This window comes from Mustelus asterias, chromosome 18 (genome assembly GCF_964213995.1).
Source record: "Mustelus asterias chromosome 18, sMusAst1.hap1.1, whole genome shotgun sequence".
NCBI classification, from domain to species: domain Eukaryota; kingdom Metazoa; phylum Chordata; class Chondrichthyes; order Carcharhiniformes; family Triakidae; genus Mustelus; species Mustelus asterias.
The window spans coordinates 34,419,708-34,444,189 of record NC_135818.1 but is presented as its reverse complement, the minus strand read 5'-3'; the positions used below and the strand labels follow the sequence as shown (position 1 = coordinate 34,444,189).

The window sequence follows — 24,482 nt, the reverse complement described above, 5'->3', positions numbered from 1 at the left end:
CCCTCTGTGTAAAACCTTGCCTTGCACATCTCCTCTAAACTTTTCCCCATGCAACTTAAGCCTATGTTCCCGAGTGCTTGACTTTTCTAACCTCGGAAAGAGCATCTGACTATCCATTCTGTCCACGCCACTCATAACCTTGTAAACCTTTATCAGTTCACCCCTTAACCTCCGTCGTTCCATTGAGAACAAACCAAGTTTATCCAACCTCTCCTCATAGCTAATACCCTCCAGACCAGACAACATCCTGGTTAACCACTTCTGTACCATCTCCAAAGCATCCACATCCTTCTGGTAGTGTGGCGACCGGAATTGTACACAATGTTCTAAATGACTCCTCAAAGCCTATCCACATCTACAAGGCACAAGTCAGGAGTGCGATGGAATATTCCTCACTCGCCTGGATGGGTGCAGCCCAACAACAGTCAAGAAAGTTGACACCATCCAGGATAAAGCAGCCCGCTTGATTGGCACCACATCTATTAATATCCACTCCCTCCACCACTGATGCTCAGTAGCAACAGTGTGTACTGTCTACAAGATGCATTACAACAATTCACCAAAGATCCTTAGACAGCACCCTCTAAACCCAGAACCACTTTCATCTAGAAGGACAAGGGCAGCAGATACATGGGAACACCACCACCTGCAAGTTCCCCTCCAAGCCACTCACCGTTCTAACTTGAAATATATTGCTGTTCCTTTGCAGTTGCTGGTTCAAAATCCTGGAATTCCCTCCCTAACGACATTGTGGGTCAACCCACAGCACTTGGACGGCAACGATTCAAGAAGGCAGCTCATCACCACCTTCTCAAGGGCAACTAGGGATGGGCAATAAATGCTGGCCAGCCAGCAGTGCCAATGTCCCATGAATGAAAAAAAAACTTCGCTTTATTGACAGGCACACAAAGTGGCACAATGGTTAGCACAGCTGCCTCACAGCGCCAGGGACCCGGGTTCGATTCCCAGCTTGGATCACTGTGTGCGCGGAATCTACACATCCTCCCCGTGTCTGCGGGGGTTTCCTCCAGGTGCTTCAGTTTCATCCCACAGTCCGAAAGACGTACTGGTTATGTGCATTGACCATGCTACATTCTTGCTCAGTGTATCTGAACAGGCGCCAAAGTGTGGGACTGGGGATTTTCACAGTAACTTCATTGTAATGTTAATGTAAACCTACTTGTGACACTAATAAATAAACTTTAAACCAGTACAAAAATGAAGGAGTTATGCTAAACCATTATTAAGCAATGGCTCAGCCTCAGCTGCCTGCAGTATAGAAAGACAATTGAAGAGAGGGAAAGAAAGACTAGATGGAGAGAGACAAAACAGATATGGAATGGGCAACTAAGAGAATAAAACACTATGTTTAAAACTTGACATGTTTTAAATCTGGGAAAACAATTCACAACCTGAAAGAATAAGACTCTGCACTTTGTTCTTTGTTCTCTGTTCTCTTTGTTCTTTGTGGGCAAGTGAGGATGATTGACAGTCATTAACAATTCTCACGTTGTTGAAAGGGTACTTATGCTTTAAGTTACCAGATTTAACTTTAAGTTCAATGGGCAATTAATGTGCAAAAAGCAGCAAATTCATCAAAGTCACAGGCAGGTTAAGCACAAGGTACTTGGGACTACAATGTTGTGGCCATTACGGAGACATGGTTAGAACAGGGACAGGAATGGTTGTTGGAAGTTCCGGGGTATAGATGTTTCAGTAAGAGTAGAGAAGGTGGTAAAAGAGGTGGAGGAGTAACATTGTTAATCAAGGATAGTTTAACGGCTGCAGAAAGGCAGTTCGAGGGGGATCTGCCTACTGAGGTAATATGGGCTGAAGTTAGAAATAGGAAAGGAGTGGTCACGTTGTTGGAAGTTTTCTATAGGCCCCCAAATAGTAATAGAGATGTGGAGGAAGAAATTGCAAAGCAGATTATGGATAGGTGTGGAGGTCACAGGGTAGTTGTCATGGGTGACTTTAACTTTCCAAACATTGATTGGAACCTTTATAGGTCGAATAGTTCAGATGGGGCAGTTTTTGTACATTGTGTGCAGGAGGGTTTCCTGACACAATATGTGGATGGGCCGACAAGAGGTGGGGCCACATTGGATTTGGTACTGGGTAATGAACCGGGCCAAGTGTTAGATTTGGTTGTGGGAGAGCACTTTGGAGATAGTGACCATAATTCGGTGTCTTTCATTATTGCAATGGAGAGGGATAGGGCCATATAGCAGGGCAAGGTTTATAATTGGGGGAGGGGTAATTATGATGTGATTAGGCAAGAATTAGGGAGCATAAGATGGGAACAGAAACTGTCAGGGAAAGACACAAATGAAAAGTGGAGCTTGTTCAAGGAACAAATACTGCGTGTCCTTGATAGGCATGTCCCTGTCAGGCAGGGAGGAAATGGCCGAGTGAGGGAACCATGGTTCACAAAAGAGGTTGAATGTCTTGTCAAGAGGAAAAAGGAAGCGTATGTAAGAATGAGAAAACAAGGTTCAGTTGGGTCGCTTGAGGGTTACAAGGTAGCAAGGAATGAGCTAAACAAAGGGCTTAGGAGAGCTAGGAGGGGGCATGAGAAGTCCTTGGCGGGTCGGATCAAGGAAAACCCCAAGGCTTTTTACTCATATGTGAGAAATAAAAGAATGACCAGGGTGAGGTTAGGGCTGGTCAACGATAGTAGTGGGAACTTGTGCATGGAGTCAGAAGAGATAGGAGAGGCGATGAATGAATACTTTTCTTCAGTGTTCACCAAGGAGAGGGGCCATGTTTTTGAGGATGAATGTGAGATACAGGCTGATAGGCTGGAGGAGGTAGATGTTCTGAGGGAAGGTGTATTAGCAATTTTGAAAAACCTGAGGGTTGATAAGTCCCCTGGGCCAGATGGGATATATCCTAGGATTCTTTGGGAGGCAAGAGATGAGATTGCAGAGCCTTTGGCTTTGATCTTTGGGTCCTCATTGTCCACGGGGATAGTGCCAGAGGACTGGAGAGTGGCGAATGTTGTTCCTCTATTCAAGAAAGGAAATAGGAATGACCCTGGTAATTATAGGCCAGTTAGTCTTACTTCGGTGGTTGGTAAGTTAATGGAAAAGGTCCTGAGGGATAGGATTTATGACCATTTGGAAAGATGCAGCTTAATCCGTGATAGTCAGCACGGATTCGTGAAGGGTAAGTCTTGCCTCACAAATTTGATTGAATTCTTTGAGGAGGTAACTAAGTGTGTAGATAAAGGTAGAGCAGTTGATGTCGTATACATGGGTTTTAGTAAGGCGTTTGATAAGGTTCCCCATGGTAGGCTCATGAAGAAAGTAAGGAGGTGTGGGATAAAGGGAAATTTGGACGATTGGAAAAGTAACCAGGTATCTCATAGAAAGAGTTTTAACAACACCAGGTTAAAGTCCAACAGGTTCTTTACTCAGAGAGTGGTTGGGGTGTGGAATGAACTGCCTGCTGTGATGGTGGAGTCGGACACTTTAGGAACTTTCAAGCGGTTATTGGATAGGCACATGGAGCATACCAGAATGATAGGGAGTGGGATAGCTTGATCTTGGTTTCAGACAAAGCTCAGCACAACATTGAGGGCCGAAGGGCCTGTACTGTGCTGTACTGTTCTATGTTCTATATGTTCTACGTACTGTTTTCACAAAGCTAATGAAACAGTAGCACAAATTGGCCAGCAACTTGCAGTGATTCACAATTCATGAGACATCTCTTCCTCACTTCAAATTGCTGGCCAATTCCATATTAATAAAAAACATGTATTACTTAGATGCTGTCATTTTTAGAGCAAAATCTCTTTTGTACAATCTTCAGGACTTGGGACTTCTGGCCCTTCAATTCAAGCAGAGAGCGTTATCAGAGGGTCTGCTGGGGACATGTCAAATGCCCGAGACCCAGTGCACACGTTGCAAATGCAGAGCTACGCTGAAGCAAACAAACACCCAACAGAACCTCACAGAAAAAAATCAGACCTATCATGTCACTGATTATTCAGTACTTCTTTCAGTTAAACATTGGCAAAACCAAAATCATTCTATTCCTTTAAAGCAAAGAACAATTTGCATTTATATAGCATCTTATTATGTCTTTCAGGATATCTTAAAATGCTTCACAACAAATTACTGTGAAATGCTATGTATTTGAATGCAGCAATCATTTTGCACATACCAAGGTCACAAAGAACAATGAGATGAATTGATCCGTTAATCTAATTTTTGGTTGTGTGACTTGAGGAAAATATATTGTCCAGAACATCTGCTCTTTTTCAAATGGTGCCATGGGATCTTAAATGCCTGCTTGAATAGCCATTCTGGATCTTATTGTATCTAGGGTATGCACTGTGTTCGTCAGATTAAATATTATAGCTCTAAACCCATCAAACTCTGAAAGGCTGAAGTTATGGACAGAATCTAGTTGGGGCAATGGGGACTTGGTGCTGGCTGCAGAAACACACAAGGCTCCCATGTCAACTCCTTTTGGGAAGGCTCGCCATATTTTGTGCCCCTCAGGTACTTAACAGAGCAGTGGTGAGCTTTCCTCCGGGATGTTAAGCTTGGGATATTGTTTTCACAAAGCTAATGGAAGAGAGGTGTGAATTGGTCAGAAACTTGTGGCAGTTCACATTTAATGAGGTATCTCTTGCTCAAATTGATGGCTGATTTGTTCTATGTACTGCGCTGTAATGATTTGCACATTAATATGAACGGCAGGGTGGCACAGTGGTTAGCACAGCTGCCTCACAGCACCTGGGACCCAGGTTCGATTCCTGGCTTGGGTCACTGTCTGTGCGGAATCTGTACTTTCTCCCCATACCTGCGTGGGTTTCCTCCGGGCGCTCGGTTTCCTCCCACAGTCCGAAAGATGTGTTGGTTAGGTGCAATGGCCATGCTAAATTTCTCCCTCAGTGTACCCGAACAGTCACCGGAGTATGGCGACTGGGGGATTTTCACAGTAACTTCATTGTAGTGTTAATGTAAGCCTACTTGTGATACTATGATTCTAATACTTAAACTTTAAAACATGTTACTCAGGCTGGCAAAGTGATAAAGGGGATGATTCTCTGACCTTGCCGCGCCGCGAGAAGATTGCGCGGTCCCAGAGAATAGCTTGTGGGCCTGAACATCGCAACCAGCACCAAACTGTTTGAGAGTCTGCTGGCTTCTCCCTAATGGCATGAACCTCTGGGCACGAGTCCGATTAGCATATTCAAAGTAGCATTTAAATATGCATAGTCCATTTAAATCCCAGCGTGCAGAATTTACCAGCCTTCAGGTGCACCATTATGACACTCTAAAAGTTTTTGGGAGAAGTCTGCCCAAAGTCAGTGGCTTAATAATCCAGAGGCCCAGGCTATTGCTCATTGATTCAAATCTCACCATGGCAATTGGTGGAATTTTGGCATCTGTCAGCTGTGCCTCATTAATCATGTTTTTACCTGAGTGAGAAAAGTGGTGGGATTGAGCCTCCAACCAGATACACAACCCAGACTTGTTCTCAAGGTGGCTGATGTGTTTTTCCAACGTTATAACAATGACTACGCTTTTACGGTATTTTTTCAACAAAACGTGATCCAGATCACATTCTCAGCCCCACAGAATATTAAGTTGAGTATATTTATGATTTTTTTGACACTAAGGTAATCAAAGGATGGGAGGAGAGGGTGAGAAAGTGAAATAGATGTATAAGTACAGTAATGATTTTACTGACTGACAGTGAAGGCTCAGAGTCATAGAGATTTACAGAATGGAAACAGGCCCTTCGGCCCAACTTGTCCATGCCGCCCTTTTTTTTTAAAACCCCTAAGCTAATCCCAATTGCCCGCATTTGGCCCATATCCCTCCGTACCCATCATATCCATGTAGCTATCTAAATGCTTTTTAAAAGACAAAATTGTACCCGCCTCCACTACTACCTCTGGCAGCTTGTTCCAGACACTCACCATCCCGTGTGTGAAACAATTGCCCCTCTGGACACTTTTGTATCTCTCTCCTCTCACCTTAAACCTATACCCCCTAGTTTTAGACTCCCCTACCTTTGGGAAAATATATTGACTATCTCGCTGGTCTATGCCCCTCATTATTTTATAGGCCTCTATAAGATCACCGCTCAGCCTCCTACGCTCCAGAGAAAAACGTCCCAGTCTATCCAGCCTCTCCTTGTAACTCAATCCATCAAGTCCCGGTAGCATCCTAGTAAATCTTTTCTGCACTCTTTCTAGTTTAATAATATCCTTTCAACAATAGGGTGACCAGAATTGCACACAGTATTCCAAGTGTGGCCTTACCAATGTCTTGTACAACTTCAACAAGATATTCCAACTCCTGCATTCAATGTTCTGACCGATGAAACCAAGCTTGCCGAATGCCTTCTTCACCACTCTGTCCACCTGTGACTCCACTTTCAAGGAGCTATGAACATGTACCCCGAGATCTCTTTGTTCTGTAACACTCCCCAACGCCCTACCGTTAACTGAGGAAATCCTGCCCTGGTTCAATCTACCAAAATGCATTACCTCGCATTTGTCTAAATTGCGTCTCTAAATGCCTGTAGATCCAGTCTCTCAAAATACCTCCCATCAATTTACCCACCACAGATATGAGGCTCACTGGCCTGTCGTTCCCAGGCTTTTCCCTGCAGCCCTTTTTAAACAAAGGCACAACATTTGCCACTCTCCAATCTTCAGGCACCTCACCCGTGACAATCGATGATTCAAATATCTCGGCTAGGGGACCCGCAATTTCCTCCCTAGCCTCCCACAATGTCCTGGGATACACTTCATCAGGTCCTGGGGATTTATCTACCTTGATGCGCTTTAAGACTTCCAGCACCTCCTTCTCTGTAATATGTACACTCCTCAAGACATCACTATTTATTTCCTCAAGTTCCCTAACATCCATGCTTTTCTCAACAGTAAATACTGATGAGAAATATTCATTTAAGATCTCACCCATTTCTTGTGGATCCGCACATAGATGACCTTGTTGATCCTTAAGAGGCCCTACTCTCTCCCTTGTTACTCCTTTGCCCTTTATGTATTTGTAGATGCTCTTTGGATTCTCCTTTGCCTTATCTGCCAAAACAATCTCCTGTCCCCTTTTTGACCTCCTGATTTCTCTCTTAACTCTCCTCCTACACTCCCTATACTCTTCAAGGGATTCACTTGATCCCAGCAGCCTATGCATGTCATGTGCCTCTTCCTTCTTCTCTAAGCCTCAATATCCCAAGTCATCCAGGGTTCCTGACTTCTGCCAGCCTTGCCCTTCATTCTAAGAGAACTGTGTTTACCCCGAACCCTGGTTAACACACTTTTGAAAGCGTGCCACTTACCAGACGTCCCTTTGCCTTCCCACAAACTCCCCCAATTAACTTCTGAAAGTTCCTGCCTGATACCATCAAAATTGGCCTTGCCCCAATTTAGAATTTTACCTTTTGGGCCAGACCTATCATTCTCTATAGCTATCTTACAACCAATAGAATTATGGTCACTGGTCCCAAAGTGATCCCTCACTAACACTTCTGTCACCTGCCCTTCCTTACTTCCCAAGAGGAGGTCAAGTTTTGCCCCCTCTCTAGTCGGGCCATCCACAGACTGAATGAGAAATTCCTCCTGAATACATTCAACAAATTTCTCTCCATCCAAACCTCTAATACTATGGCTGTCCCAGTCAATGTTCGGAAAGTTAAAATCTCCGACTATTACCACCCTATTTTTCTTGGAGCTATCTGTAATCTCTTTACATATTTGCTCCTCAATTTCCCGCTGACTATTTGGGGGCCTATAGTACAACCCTATCAAAGTGATTTCCCCCTTCTTATTTCTCAGTTCTACCCATATAAACTCAGTGGCCGACCCCTCGGATATATCCCCTCTCAGTACGGCCATGATGCTTTCCCTAATCAAAAGTGCAACTCCCCCTCCTCTCTTACCTCCTGTTCTATCTTTCCTATAGCATCTGTACTCTGGAACATTGAGCTGCCAGTCCTGTGCCTCCCTTAGCCATGTTTCAGTAATTGCTATAATATCCCAGTCCCAAGTACCCATCAATGCCCCGAGTTCATCTGCCTTGTCCGTCAGGCCTCTTGCATTGAAATAAATGCGGTTTAATCTGGACTTCCCTTGCTCTCTGTCCTGCTTTTGCCTGATCTGTCTGGTACTAGGATTACTGACACTGCCTTTACTACTTGATGTGCTCTCTTTAACTTCTGTGCTGTTCTCAAACTTCTCTTCTGTCTCCCTACTGCTTTGGATCGCACCCCCCTGCCAAACTAGTTTAAACCCTCCTGAGTGGCTCTAGCAAATCTACCCGCCAGGATGTTAGTCCCCCTCCAGTTCAGGTGTAACCCGTCCCTCTTGAACAGATCATCCCTTCCCCAGAAAAGATCCCAATGATCCAAAAATCTAAATCCCTGCCCCCTGCACCAGCTCTCAAGCCACGCATTCATCTGCCTAATCCTCCTATTCATACTCTCACTAGCACGTGGCAGCGGTAGTAGTCCTGAAATTACTACCTTCGAGGTCCTGCACTTTAGCCTTCTGCCTAACTCTCTATATTCATACTTCAGGACCTCATCCCTTTTCCTACCTATGTCGTTGGTACCAATATGTACAATGACCTCTGGCTGCTCACCCTCCCCCTTAAGAATGTCCTGCAATTGCTCAGTGACGTCGTTGACCCTGGCACCAGGGAGGCAACACACCATCCTGGAGTCTTGATTGCGGCCACAGAAACTGTGGCTCACAGGGCTGTATGACCTACTCCTGCTCCTATTTCTTCAGTTCTAATATTTGCCTCAAATCGAAGTCCATTCCTGCATGATCCTGTTTGAATAATTTTGGGAATTGTTTTGAAAGCCTCTCCTTTTCTTGCAGTATTCATCAATTCTGGACATCGAGAACCCATTCCTCTTCTTATGCCAATACTACTCTTAAATTACTTGCCAAGAGAAAGTGACCTGTGCTGACTTACTCTGTCATTAACTTTCTGTCTTTGTGGAGAAACTTCTAGCCTCTTTTCTGTTGTAAACTTCTAGGATGGGAGGTCCTAGGTGCAAAGTTTCACGTGAGGCAGCACAATGTTGTTCTGATAGGCAGGTTTTAAGAACTAGATGAGAGGACAATAAAACACAAGTGTTTACATTTCACTAAAAAATTGAATCATTGGTCTAATCGTACTGGAAGTAGTGGATGGTTATTGATTAGCAGGTTATATAAAATGAAAGCATTTTATCATCCAATTTTAAGCTTCTCCAGTGAAAGCTGCATATACGTGATAAATTAATAACTGTTGACAAGGCCCAGTTTTTGATTAACATCGTCAGTTATAACGATAAGCAATTTAGGTTCAATACAATTTTTTAATAAACTTTGATCCTGAGCTGTTGCAAACATAACTACTGCCTCTCTTTTGCTTATTCTATAAATATGATGGAATAATTCATAAATGACGAAATCACAAAATTATGAAGGTTTTCCCCAGAATGAAACCTTTTGATGCTTATTGTATATTCTATTTATAAATATGAGAGAATACAGAGCCAAAATAATTTACCTTTTTTCTTTCTGTTCCTCTTTGTTTCTATTTCTATTGTTTTCTCCCATTGTCTTGGGTTTAATATCAGTTGTTTGGATTTAGTTTCAGTTGTTTGGGTTTAATCTCAGTTGTTTGGGTTTAATCTCAGTTGTTTGGGTTTAATCTCAGTTGTTTGGGTTTAATCTCAGTTGTTTGGGTTTAATCTCAGTTGTTTGGGTTTAATATCAGTTGTTTGGATTTAATCTCAGTTGTTTGGGTTTAATATCAGTTGTTTGGATTTAATCTCAGTTGTTTGGGTTTAATATCAGTTGTTTGGGTTTAATATCAGTTGTTCTGGGTTTAATCTCAGTTGTTTGGGTTTAATATCAGTTGTTTAGGTTTAATCTCAGTTGTTTTGGGTTTAATCTCAGTTGTTTGGGTTTAATATCAGTTGTTCTGGGTTTAATCTCAGTTGTTCTGGGTTTAATATCAGTTGTTTGGGTTTAATCTCAGTTGTTTGGGTTTAATCTCAGTTGTTTGGGTTTAATATCAGTTGTTAATATCAGGGATTTGTTCCCAGGAGCAGGCTGAGGGTAAGAGAGTGGGTTTTCTGACTTTAATTAATTATTTATTTTTTCAGTTAATTTTGGGTTTAAAATCGGAGGTTTTTTTTTCAAAACCGGAAGTCGGGCCAGGAGAGGCCTGGGGAAGTTTTTGGAGGGTTTAAAAGCGCACCAAAGTATACAGCGGGCAGCATCGTAGCGGGCAGCAGAGTGAGTGGGAAGTTGAGTGAGCTGTCAGGGCTTTGGCTCACAGGGCTTGGACGAGCAGGGGTGAGTTTTTGTTTCCTTACACTCTTATTAACTTTTCACTGTCTTACTTGACATAAAGTGTCCAGTATGAGTGTGAAACCAGTGTGCTGTTCCCAGTGTAGGATGTGGGAGGTCCTGGAGGCATCTGGCCTCCCGGACATCCACATCTGTGAGGGGTGTGTCGAGCTGCGGTTCCTGAGGGACCGTGTTAGGGAGCTGGAACTGCAGCTCGAGGATCTTAGGCTGATGAGGGAGAATGAGGAGGTGATAGACAAGAGCTATCATCAGGTGGTCACACCAGGGCAACGGGAGGAGGCCAAGTGGGTGATGGCCAGGAAGGGTAAGGCTAGGGTGGTTGAGAGCACCCCAGTGGATTTGCCCCTGCACAACAAGTACTCCTGCTTGAGTACTGCTGGGGGGGACAGCCCGCCTGGGGGAAGCAGCAGTGGCCGTGTCTCCGCAGTGGAGTCCAGCCCTGTAACTCAGAGGGCTAAGGAAAAGAGGAGGAAGGCGGTATTAATCGGGGACTCAATGGTGAAGGGGACAGACAGGCATTTCTGCGGAGGTAGGCGGGATTCTCGCATGGTGGTCTGCCTCCCTGGGGCCGGGATCCAGGATGTCGCTAGTCGCGTCCCGGAAATCCTGAGGTGGGAGGGAGAGGAGCCTGAGGTAGCGGTACATATTGGTACCGCTGATGTGGGTAGGAAGGGAGAAGGGGTCATGAAAAGGGAGTACAGGGAATTAGGGAGACAGCTGAGAAAGAGGAAAGCAAAGGTAGTAATCTCAGGATTACTGCCTGTGCCACGGGAAGGTGAGGGCAGGAATGGAGTGAGGTGGAAGATGAATGTGTGGCTGAGGGACTGGTGCAGGGGGCAGGGATTCAGGTTCCTGGACCATTGGGACCTCTTTAGGGGCAGGGGTGATCTGTATACAAAAAACGGGTGGAACTTGAATCATACGGGGACCAATATCCTGGCCGGTAGGTTGGCTAAGGTTACTGGGGAGAATTTAAACTAGATAGGTTGGGGGGAGGGGAGCTAGAAGAGTTGACTAGGATCAAGGAACTAATTGATGGGGTGGAGGATGCAGGGGTCAGGGGAATTACAAAATTAATGGTAGAGGAGAGGGTGCAAGTGAATGAAGGCGGTAATTTAGATAAGGGAGTAGAGGGAGAGGGTGTTCGCGACTCATCAAAGCGGGTCCAGATAAAAGCTGGAATAAGGACACTTTGCCTGAATGCACGAAGCATTCGGAACAAGGTAAATGAGTTGATGGTGCAAATCAGCACGAGTGGGTACGATCTAGTGGCCATTACAGAAACGTGGCTGAAAGGTGACCAGGACTGGGAGATGAATATCCAGGGGTATCAGGCGTTTAGGAAGAATAGACAGGAAGGAAAAGGTGGTGGGGTCGCGCTATTAATAAGAGATAATATCAGGGTAGTACTGAGGGATGACATAGGCTCTGAGGAACAAAACGTGGAATCGTTATGGGTAGAGATGAGGAATAGTAGAGGGAGAAAGACACTAGTAGGTGTGGTATATAGGCCCCCAACTAATAATGTTGAGGTAGGAAGGGCTATAAACAAGCAGATAAGGGATGCGTGTAAAAACGGAACGGCAATAATCATGGGGGACTTCAACATGCACATTGACTGGCAGACTCAAGTCGGTAAGGGTGGAATGGAGGAAGAGTTCTTAGAATGCTGTCGGGATAGTTTCCTTGAACAGCATGTTACGGAACCGACGAGGGAACGAGCTATTTTGGATCTGGTATTGTGTAACGAGGTAGGTAGAATTAAGGATCTTATTGTGAAGGACCCTCTTGGGTCTAGTGACCACAATATGGTCGAATTTCTGATTCAGATGGAAGAGGAGAAAGTTTGGTCCCAAACCAGTGTCCTCTGTTTGAACAGAGGGAAATATGATAGGATGAGGGATGAATTGGCTAAGGTAGACTGGGAGAGCAGGCTGGCAGGTAGGATAGCTGAGGAACAGTGGAGGATTTTTAAGGAGATCCTTTTCAGTTCTCAGCAAAAATATATTCCAGCAAAAAACAAGGATTGTAAGAAAAGGGAGAACCAGCCGTGGATAACGAAGGAAATAAAGGAGAGTATTAAAATAAAAACAGCTGCGTACAGAGTGGCCAAAAATAGTGGAGAAACAAGTGATTGGGAAAAATTTAAGAAACAACAAAGAGAGACTAAGAAAGCGATAAAGAAAGGAAGGATAGACTATGAAGCTAGGCTAGCAATTAATATAAAAAATGATAGTAAAAGTTTTTATAAATATATAAAAAGGAATAGAGTGGCTAGAGTGAATGTTGGACCCTTGGAGGATGAGAGGGGGGAGTTAATAGTGGGAAATGAGGATATGGCTGAGTCTTTAAATAAGTTTTTTGTGTCGGTCTTCACGGTGGAGGACACAAATAGTTTGCCAAATATTAACGATAGAGGGTTGGCAGCAGGAGAAATACTTAATACAATTAATGTTACCAGAGAGGCAGTGCTGGGTAGACTAATGGGACTGAAGGTGGATAAGTCCCCGGGTCCGGATGGAATGCATCCCAGGGTATTGAAAGAAATGTCAGAGGTAATAGTGGATGCGTTAGTGATTATTTATCAAAACTCGTTGCATTCTGGGGTAGTGCCGGTTGATTGGAAAACGGCTAATGTTACGCCGCTGTTTAAAAAAGGAAGGAGACAAAAGGCGGGTAACTACAGGCCGGTCAGCTTAACGTCTGTAGTAGGGAAAATGCTGGAATCCATTATTAAAGAGGAGATAGCAGGGCATCTGGATAGAAATGGTTCGATCAATCAGACGCAGCATGGATTCATGAGGGGAAAGTCGTGCTTGACGAACATGTTGGATTTTTATGAAGATGTGACTAGGGCGGTTGATGGAGGAGAACCGGTGGATGCGGTGTTTTTGGATTTCCAAAAGGCGTTTGATAAGGTGCCCCATAAAAGGCTACTGAAGAAGATTAGGGCACACGGAGTTGGGGGTAGTGTGTTAAAGTGGATTGGGGACTGGCTATCCGACAGGAAGCAAAGAGTCGGAATAAATGGGTGTTTTTCCGGTTGGAGGAAGGTAACTAGTGGCGTGCCGCAGGGATCGGTACTCGGGCCGCAACTATTTACCATTTATATAGATGATCTGGAGGAGGGGACGGAGTGTAGGGTAACGAAGTTTGCAGACGACACAAAGATAAGTGGAAAAGTGAATCGTGTGGAGGACGGAGAAGATCTGCAGAGAGATTTGGACAGGCTGAGTGAGTGGGCGAGGATATGGCAAATGGAGTATAACGTTGATAAATGCGAGGTTATACACTTTGGAGGAAATAATAACAAATGGGATTACTATCTCAATGGAAACAAATTAAAACATGCTACCGTGCAAAGGGACCTGGGGGTCCTTGTGCATGAGACGCAAAAGCCCAGTCTGCAGGTACAACAGGTGATCAAGAAGGCAAATGGGATGTTGGCCTATATCGCGAAGGGGATAGAATATAAAAGCAGGGATGTCTTGATGCACCTGTACAGGGCATTGGTGAGGCCGCAGCTGGAATACTGTGTGCAGTATTGGTCCCCTTATATGAGGAAGGATATATTGGCATTGGAGGGAGTGCAGAGAAGGTTCACCAGGTTGATACCGGAGATGAGGGGTTTGGATTATGAGGAGAGGCTGAGGAGATTGGGTTTGTACTCGTTGGAGTTTAGAAGGATGAGGGGGGATCTTATGGAGACTTATAAGATAATGCGGGGGCTGGATAGGGTGGAGGCGGAGAGATTCTTTCCACTTAGTAAGGAAGTTAAAACTAGAGGACACAGTCTCAAAATAAAGGGGGGTCGGTTTAAGACAGAGTTGAGGAGGAACTTCTTCTCCCAGAGGGTGGTGAATCTCTGGAATTCTCTGCCCACTGAGGTGGTGGAGGCTACCTCGCTGAATATGTTTAAAGCGCGGATGGATGGATTCCTGATCGGTAAGGGAATTAAGGGTTATGGGGATCAGGCGGGTAAGTGGTACTGATCCACGTCAGATCAGCCATGATCTTATTGAATGGCGGGGCAGGCTCGAGGGGCTAGATGGCCTACTCCTGCTCCTATTTCTTATGTTCTTATGTCTTGCACTTTCCCCAATACGATATACACTGGTCAATAGGATGGACAAGTAACTTCCAAGTTTCTGTTGATATTCTTGAATTAGTTTCCCAGATCAATGGAATGCAGTCCAGAGTGACACCTGAATAACTTCCCTCCTTGTGGAAAAGTATCTTGCCTTCATTCAGTAGCTACACCTAAAAGTATGGCCAAGTTTGGTACCTAGATGGACACTTTCATTGTCTTAATGTGAACTGCTACAGTATGGGTGTGTTTGAGTAAATCTCCCACCCCACATTAGGTATACGAACGAACTTTTGTTTCACTCATTTGACTGGCAGTCCTTGATGAAATCAAATATTAAAATTCACAGAATTCACAAATAGGTTTCCATTATGTGTGAACCATGGGGCAGGTAGAAAGTTTAGCTCTGTGAGACAATTTAAAATTAAAAAAAGACATATTTGTCATTGACAGTCTCAGAAAGGAGAATTGTACAAGTTGAATTATCTGTGGTAAACTGAGATTCAAGGCCCGAATATAGTAGAAATATGGTATTTACTGGGGTCTGGTGAACTCAGTTGGCTATACAGCTAGCATGTGATCAAATTAATGGCAGTAGCATGGGATTGGATCCTCATTCTGGCTGAAGTAGATTTAGGGCCTCCTCCCCACTTTGCTGGTAGTAAAACATCACAGCACTTTATTATGTTTCAGTGAATAATCGCCAAGGACCTGCCTGGGTCAGAGAATTCAAGAAGGAGAATGGCAATTCTTGAGGAAAAAGAATTTCCCATTTCAATGCTGTCATTAACATTTGGAAGATTTTTTTGCTCGTGTGTGCCTGACACAAAGTTTTAACACAGAGATTGATAGAATGCATTAAAAATATAGGATTTTGCTGTATTATGAGCTGTTCAGGAAAACTGTTACAATGCAGGCAAAAGGGATTTTACTGAATTGCTTACACTTTTGTTTCCTATTTTCATAACAAAATTTAGGCAATGTTACAATTATTTTCATGCAAATTGGCAACGTGCCATATAAAGTATGGTAGTTGTTTCATCCTTTCCTAACATCCAATTTTATTTTAGTTTACTATTTACTGCTTTTGTTGGTCATGAAGCATCTACGAATTGCCATGTGTGTACCATATAAAATGCATTAAAAGGACATTACATGTACTGTTACCTTAAAATAATGCAGTTTTTTCTGGACCTCCATTGTTCCTTCTTTTTCTTGCAGCAAGCAGGAATTAAAGATGAAAAGCTCTGTATCTCTCATCCAGCCTTTCAGCTCTTTGATCCTGACCTCCAGCTGCCTCACCAGGCTGCTGCTTTCAGGTGACAGAAGATCACATGTTCCTGCCCCACTTGGCCCTGCTGCTGTGTCCTGGGTCTTCTCTCCAAGCGTTCTCTGACACAGCAAAAGAGAAACATCAATTAGCTTCATGCACTGTGATTATTTTTAAGGTTAATATTGACAAATCAACATGTTATTGACATGTACACTGGCCAGAAACACATTGCCTTTAAAAATCCAATTAAAATCAAGTCTGAAACACGGTTCATAGTATTTGCTGTATAAGTGAACAAAAACAGAGTATGTTATCTCAATGAATTTCCAAATTATTGTCCTGTATTAAGTAAATGAAATACAATTATCACATAAATTTAAATTAAAAGACATATTGAAACAGTCAATTAGACAATAATCCCATTACTAAACTGTCCACTTAAAGCATAAGATAATCTTTGGCAATATTGTGAGCAATTGTGCTGGGTGTGGGAGAGTCTATGGCATCCAGGCACAATGAAATCATTGTGCACAAATGATATCAGACTAATCTATTCAAGAAAATGTTGAAGGTGAATAATTCTGGCAAACCAGTTTCTTATACCACGGGAATACTAATAATATAAAGCCTCACAGTGGAATCCAGATTTAGCTATTGTTTTCTGCTGTGACAAATTTACCAGCAGCAGACTGAATACCCTGAGAGGGGAGTTTAAAAAAAGAATTTATTGCTACTTTTTGTTCAGGAACAGTTTGCAATCATAAATTCTTCATAAGCAGAATACTTCTGAGAATGGTCTGTCTTCATAAATATACGACAGAGGACATCAATTTCATTTAATTCACAATTTGTGGCAGCACAGCAGATGCCAATGCCTTTTTTGATAGGGTTGTTTAATATGCAATTGAGATGGAGTAATGTGTAGCACAGGGGACAAAATTCCTTGAATTAAACTCTACGCACCACTGATATTTTATTTTATCATTTTCTGAGTCAGACTGCTCACTTCAGATGAAAATGACATTAAATTCTTTCTCATTTTATTTTTTAACTCTTATAAAGTTTAAATTTTTGTTTCTAATTTATAATGTCAATTCAAATTAAATGATGGTGGTGTTAAATATTTTTGTTTTGTGTTGATAGTATAATGCATCACTTTTAGCTATGACAGATACAAGCTGCTAAACATTTACAGCTACCCAGACTCCCTGTGTAATTTAAACCTTATATTATAATAAATGAAAGGAATTAAATTCAGTTTCCTTCATAAGAGCCAGAAATGGCACAAGTAACGAAAGCATCTAGTTCTCATTTCCATTTTGCTTCCATTATTTTTGTGAAAAGCAATTTCACCATTTTGATACCTTAATGTAAACTTGTTTACTTAATTAAACAGTCTGTCTAATGTTATGACAGAATGGGTAAATCGTAAGGGAGTCAATGAACAAAAAGCTGTAGTACTGCATTGCTTTTTCTTTGTGCACTGCAGTGATGCAATGGCACGATTATATACCATTTAAGTATTTCATTATTATTTCCTCTCCTTCCATTTCTTGTTCGCTTCCCTTTCCACTTCTTAGCTTAGAGGTTCAGTGTAGAGGCCAAGTTAAGCATGAAATGCAGATTTGTAGCTTCCATCAGTGCTAAACCTACAAGAGATGGTGATCATGCGGAGCAAAGATGGTCATGTCAGTTTTCTTTGTGTTATGGTTCAGTGTTCTGCTTCTACACTATGGCCCATTCAAGTCCATTCCAAAACTCACTCAGAGGTCATACAATATCAGCTATGCTGAGATGCAAGGTTGTAACTCGGAATTAGATAGATAATGTTTACATTTTTGGGAGAATAAGTATGGGAAGCACACCAATTAAGGTTGGAACCACTTTCCTCACAAATCTACAAATATATTCAATATTATTCCTCATGGGCTTAGTGTACTTTTAATCTGCCAGCAAGCTTCACCAAGAAAGCAAGGCAAGAGGTTTCAGAGGAAGTCAGCAGTCACATGGTGGTCACATGAATTTGGTTGCAGTGTCATAAGGTGATTTGATGACCTAATTTGATTTGATATATTATTGTCACATGTATTAACGTAGTGAAAAGTATTGTTTCTTGCACGCTATACAGACAAAGCATACCGTTCATAAAGAAGGAAACGAGAGAGTGCAGAATGTAGTGTTACAGTCATAGCTAGGGTGTAGAGAAAGATCAACTTAATGTAAGGGAAGTCCATTCAAAAGTCTGACAGCAGCAAGGAAGAAGCTGTTCTTGTGTTGGTTGGTACGTGAGCTCAGATTTGAATCTTTTTCCCGACAGAAGAAGGTGGGAGAGAGAATGTCCAGGGTGTGTTGGGTCCTTAATTATGCCGGCTGCTTTGCCGAGGCAGCGGGAAGCGTAGACAGAGTCAATGGATGGGAGGCTGTTTGCGTGATGGATTGGGCTACATTCATGACCTTTTGTAGTTCCTGATGAGATCAGGAAATGTAGATGGACCTTGTAATATGAAGCTCACAGTACTGGATGTCAGAAAAGTCACCAAAGAAATGTGAGAAAAGATTGCTGACCCAGCTATCGGTTCTGAGCAGTCACCAGTGTTGATAGTGAGGCACACAGTTGCCTCATAGCAGAGGTCCCTGGTCACTCAGCATTGATTGTTGCATTGTCAGTACTAAGTGATCCCTCGCAGCAGGCCCTCAAGTGACATAATGCTGGACCTTGAAAGCAGCACAGCATGACTTGTGACATAGGTGCATGTCTGTGTTTGCAGGATAAGGGAGTTCAGAATATCAGCAAGTGGAAATGAACTAGAATTGAATTGTCATTGCTGCCTATATTGACATCATAGAATCTCCACAGTGTAGAAGGAGGTCATTCAGCCCATTGAGTCTGCACTGACTCTCTGACAGAGCATCTTACCCAGGCCCACCCCTTCGCTCCCCCACCACTCGATCCCCATTACCCCACATAGTTACTCCGCTAATCCATATCTGCGCGGGTTTCCCACCACACCCCAAAAGACATGCTGGTTAGGTGCATTGCCCATGCTAAAATTTTCCCTCAGTGTACCCCTCAAACAGACGCTGGAGTGTGGCGACTGGAGAATTTTCCCAGTAACTTCATTGCAGTGTTAACGTAAGCCTACTTGTGACAATAAAAAAACTTTAAATTTTAACTCCCCCTAACCTACATATCTTAATCCACCTAACCTGTATATCTTTGAACTGTGGGAAGAAACTGGTGCACCTGGAGGAAACGCATGCAGACACAAGAAGAACGTGCAACACAGGCAGTCCTTGACAGACAACCTGGAATCGGACCCAGGTCCCTGGTGCTATGAGGCAGCTGTGCTAACCATATTTGCCACCATGCCACAATGGAGCAGAGAGGAGTACAAAAAGCCAGATGACTGTCCCTCTCACAGGTCAAGTATAAAATGAGGTAACAATGGTGGAAAAGGAGCTGCATGAGACCTCAGAGGAACCATCACTATCAGAAGAGATATTTTATCAGAAGAGATATTCCTTTAGTGCACCCTCCACCAATGTAGATTCTCACATGCCCTTTCACCATCATGAGCCTGCTGCACATCTGGGTATTGCAGCCCCACTCCCTCTGGCTACTCCTGTCTCTGTCTCTCTCCATCTCCCCCTTGCTGAGGACATCAAAATCCAAGTGCATCAGATTCATTAGTAATTGCTTTGCTCAGTACTCAAAACCTTTCAAACCCCCCAACTCTTCAGGGAAAGGTTGCACTTTGGAGAGCCCCGCCCATTAATCTGCCCCAATGTGTGAACCCATTTGGCAGCACCTCCAATCTTTTATACAACTGATCTTTTCTCACCCTCCCTGTAATGGAACCTTGCTGCTCTCAGTGGCTTCCAGTGGTCCTCCAGCCACCACTCACCAGCCTCTGAGCCCTTGCCTTCTCTGTAGTTCGCAAGCCTCTGAAGTTCCGTGGATCCAATGCAGCCCAAATAAATGTAAAAAGAACCTCAAAATAACAGTCAATGGGCTTCTTAATTGGTTGTCTGCAGCCACAACAAAAACTCTTGGCCTTGTAACTTGGCCAGCTCGTTGGTGGAAATGTATTGGGTTCCATTTCGATGCATTACTCCCATTTCATTGGCATCGACCCTCCTAACCTTACCACCCCCACCCATCCATCCCTCCCCTGGGCCAGTAAAGTTCAGCCCACAGAATTAGAACATTCTGCAGATAATATGGAAGAGATGGAGACAGGCTAATTTAATACACACACTCAGATTTTTATGGACTTGTTTGGAAGTGAAGTTGTATTACAAGCAGTATTAAAAGAATGAAGCTGCTTTGGATAAAAGTGACAATGAGATTGTCAGATTGTCATAGAACCTCAACTGGTCTGTCTTACATGATCTGGCCTATATGTGGCTATAGTAGCAAGAATGCATGGTTGACTTGTAACAGCCCTCTCAGACAATCAGTTGTATAAAAGTTAAAGTAAAGTATATTTATTAGTCACAAGTAAGAGCTTACATTAACACTGCAATGAAGTTACTGTGAAATTCCCTTAGTCGCCACAGTCCGGCACCTGTTCAGGTCAATGCACCTAATCAGCACATCTTTCAGAATGTGGGAGGAAACCGGAGCACCCAGAGGAAACCCACACAGACACGGGGAGAATGTGCAAACTCCACACAGATAGTGACCCAAGCCGGGAATTGAACTCAGGTCCCTGGGCACTGTGAAGCAGCAGTGCTAACCACTGTGCTACCGTGCTGCCCTGCTAAACTGCTAAAAAACAGATCGAGAATAAAACAGGACAGGTTACTTGGTTGTGACCTTGGTATCCATCAGAACATAACAAAACCACAACAGCACAGTCAGCCCTGAAAAGTCTTCCTTCTGGTACCAAAGATAAGACAGATGCCCTATAAATTAATCAAACAACACCCTGATATAGTCACACAATGATAAACATCCCTGACTATGCTTTGCCTCACCAGCAGGGCAGACCTGAAAGAGGTGGTGGCACAGTTGTAAACAGGAGGTGTGTGGGGAGGGGATCCCTGATGGTCCTGACTCCAGGTCCCATTTACTCTTTGAAGTAGTTTGCAAAAGAGGAACTGAGACCACAGGTTGTCAGTCAGGCTTCCACTCTGTCTACATTGCAGTCTGGATCAATGGGGTAGTTGAGGTGCAGTCAACCGTGAAGGGAAATCAAAATAAACACAGGTGGCTGAAGGATGGTAGAAATCCATTGCTCTGTCAGTTCAACTTGTTACAGATCAAAGGCTTCAAGTGCAATGGAAAGGATTTCTACTATTTCAGTTTGCTCAACATCAAATCAAAGCTTTGTGCATACATTGGGACTGAATGCACAGTTGGGCAGACTGGAACTCCCCTCCTCCCTCCAGGTGAAATTGAAATCTCCTCCCTGTCAGAGGATCTCAAAATCCTGCCAGATGATCAGAAGAGTGTGAGGAGTGGGGGGAAGCATGGAGGTTAAAGTGACCTGGCACTTCAGAATTTGCACAGCTAACAGATAGGAATGCAAATATTGATCACAGGGCTGCTGGAAATCACCATGCTAGGGGTGATCTTCAGGTATGCCAGGAATAGAAGGTGCAGTCCAGCCTCAATATCCCCATTCCGGCAGAGTGTGTCAAGGTCAACCCCTTGCCCTAGACCAAGTCCACCCAGCCCCAAGGACCATTGAGGGATCCGTCCTTTGCAGCCGAGCTGCAACAGTGGGGCAAATGGCCACTAATCCTTGAACTCCCTCAGGGCCCAAGGCACCAGGCCAGGGTGCAATGCACTGTTGGCACTGCCAAGGAAATGGCCTGAACGGAGACTGAATGGTGGATGGGGGGCAACATTAGATGCTGCTAATGCCAATGGGAAACCCTTCAGGTTTCATGCCAGTGGGAAACCCTTCAGGTTTCATGCTAGCATTGGCACTTGGTCCCAATTCGGGAGAATCGTGACCAAGGAGGAATTTCTTCATTCGGGGGTAGTGAATCTATGGAATTTTTTCTTTTTAAATCGCAAAGGGCTGTAGAGGCTGGGTTGTTAGGTATGTTCAAGGCTGAGACAGACATTTTTAATCAATAAAGAATCAAGGGTTATGAGGATAAGGCGGGATAGTGGAGTTGAGGATTATCAGTTCAGATCAGGCATGATCTCATTGAATAGTAGAGAAGGCTTGATGGGCTGAATGGCCTACTTCTGCTCTTATCTCTTATGGAGAGAGATAAAAGAGAAATGGGCTTATCAGAGATTTAAGAGGAGGGATGGAGGGTCAGAGAAAGAACAGAGGAAGAGATGGAGGTGTTGGGGACTGATCCTGGCAGAGGGAAGATGGGGGTAGTGGGGAGAGATTGGAGAGGGGTTAGTCATAAAGAAATTAGATGGAGAGACAAAGGTTTGGAAAATGATTGAAGGGTAAGCTGGGAGTGGGAGAGAAATTGGAGGGAGTGATGGGGTAGGCAAAAGTTGGTGATTGCTAAGGGTGTGTGTGTCATGTGAAGATCATGGAGGTCAAAGGTTGTTTTCTGGGTAGATAATTGGGCCGAGAGGAAATGCTTTTGCTTTTCCTTGCCCACAACAATGCTGTAAAGGTACATATCCTCTACCTGGAAATTTTGACATCATTTCAACAGCATTGGAACACCACTGGAAACTGTTTTCCATTTTCAAAAACATCCATTGACCATTACTCTTCATTCCCTGTTACTGAGCAAATTTTGAATCCAACCTGTAACCTTCCCGTGTCCCATGACATCTCACTTTTCTGACTAGTATGCATGTGGGACCTTGTCAAATGCCTTTCTCAAATGTACATCCACTGCACTATCCTGATCAATCGTCCTTGTTCCTTCTTGAAAACATTCTACTAAGTTAGTAAGACACGCCCTTCCCTGAACAAAACCATGCTGACTATCCCTGATCAACCCATGCCTTTTTAAATTACGTTTTATCCTGTCTCTCAGAATTGCTTCTAATAATTTGCCCATCATTGAAGTCAGACTGGCTGGCCTATAGTTTTCTGGCCCATCTTGCGCATCCTTTTTAAATAACAGTGGGAGCAGCAATGGCACTGTGACCAAGCTGAGTACTGAGTTATAGGGAGGGGGAATGGAGTTACTTATCAGGGGTTTGGAGCAGAGCGGCTTGAAGTTTGGCAGTGACAGCAGGGCCTGAGGCCCAGGGATTTAATGAATTAAGAACTGATAGTGTTCTGGTAGTGCTGTCAACTACGTACCATATAGTGGAAAGATTTTTTGGACTAAATTAAAACGTTGAATAAAATTCATATATTACTTAAGTAATTAATTTCCTTGTATTTTTCAATGCAAGTTGCTGAGCACCTTGGAGTGTATTTGATAACTTTTTGCAGATTGGATAGCTTCGAGATCACTCAATGCCTTGAGCACCTTTTGCCAATTGAATCGTATTTGATGTCAAAGATGGCAAAATGATGCTGACTGCATGCAAGATTCATTCCAAGGTAGAAGATTTAATATCAAATGATTGCTGATAATTTGTGAGCACACTTGAATGCAAAAATAAGGTCAAATTTTCAGGTAGGGCTAGCTGACGGATCTGACCATTCTGATCTCGTTTTACCTGTTGAGTTTCCAAAGACCTGGAAAACTTGGTCAACTGTGGCAAAAAATATCAACCTGTTAAAATGAAGGCACTTAGCTTTCTTAAAATGGTTCAACAACCGACCCTTCTCCTCTGAGTGGGTTGGTTGTCCTCCTTCATTAAAAACAGAACTGTGCAAGTTCAAGGTGGGTTGGTTCCTATGTCAGATTTTTAACTTCTCAATTTCACACCAAACCCACCATTTCTAGGAAGTAAAATTACCCATATAGAGTCTGGTGTCTAACATATACAGTGTGGGCAGTTTATCTTCCTAATTGCATCTCGCTGCATAGAAGTATATTAAATATCAGGGAGTTAATTGAAAAATTGAGGAGAAACATTAAGATCTCTGGGTTTAGTGATGAATAATTTTTGGTAGGGAAACTAAAACATCTGCCATGAGAAAACTTGTCATAAGTATTTGTCAACACTTCAGTAATTTAACAACATTGAAAGACCAGTAAAAATGGACATTTTATTGTTGCTGAACAGTTAATCCCTAAATCATGGGAGAAGTGACATTACATTTGACATTACACCTATATCTGGAGTAAACAAGTGGAATGGAAACCACTTAACAGTTTGATGTTAAACCAATAGTTTTTTTGACATCTTTTTAGTGTGCCCTGACAAAACTAATTTTAAGGCTGCACTTCTTGTCTTATTTACTACTGTGGTATATTTTGTACGGTGGTATAGTGGTTAGCACTGTTATCTCACAGCGCCAGGGACCCGGGTTCAATTCCCAACTTAGTTCACTGTTTGTGTGGAGTTTGCACATTCTCCCGTGTCTGCATGGGTTTCCTCCAGGTGCTCCAGTTTCCTCCACAATCCAAAGACGTACGGGTTAGGTGGATTGGCCATGCTAAATTGCCCCTTAGTGTCTCCCCTTTGGGACTAGCGAGGGTAAATGTATGGGGTTATGGGGATAGGGTCTGGGTGGGATTGTGGTCGGTGCAGACTCGATGGGCCAAATGGCCTCCTTCTGCACTGTAGGGATTCTATGATTCTAATCTAAGAATAAACACTGTCAAAGGTTTGAATATTGTTTATGAAATACTTTTGTACCTGATATTTGGTCTAAAGCAAGAATAATGTTGATTTCCTTTCTCATTTATAAATTGTGTTAAGTATTTTC

The 24,482-nt window shown here is 43.2% G+C and overlaps 1 protein-coding gene across 10 annotated transcripts in view; it reads right to left on the bottom strand.

Annotated features, from left to right (window-relative positions):
* Positions 1-24,482, bottom strand: part of akap6 (A kinase (PRKA) anchor protein 6) — a 414,790-nt gene that overhangs the window by 94,322 nt on the left and 295,986 nt on the right. For all 10 annotated transcript variants that reach the window (XR_013500015.1, XR_013500016.1, XM_078233730.1 and 7 more), the window contains exon 10: positions 15,612-15,836. Coding sequence is in view for 8 of the 10 variants with exons in the window: in XM_078233730.1 (XP_078089856.1) it covers positions 15,612-15,836 (225 nt within the window). In the remaining 2 variants the exon portion in view is untranslated. The remainder of the gene's footprint in view (positions 1-15,611; positions 15,837-24,482) is intronic.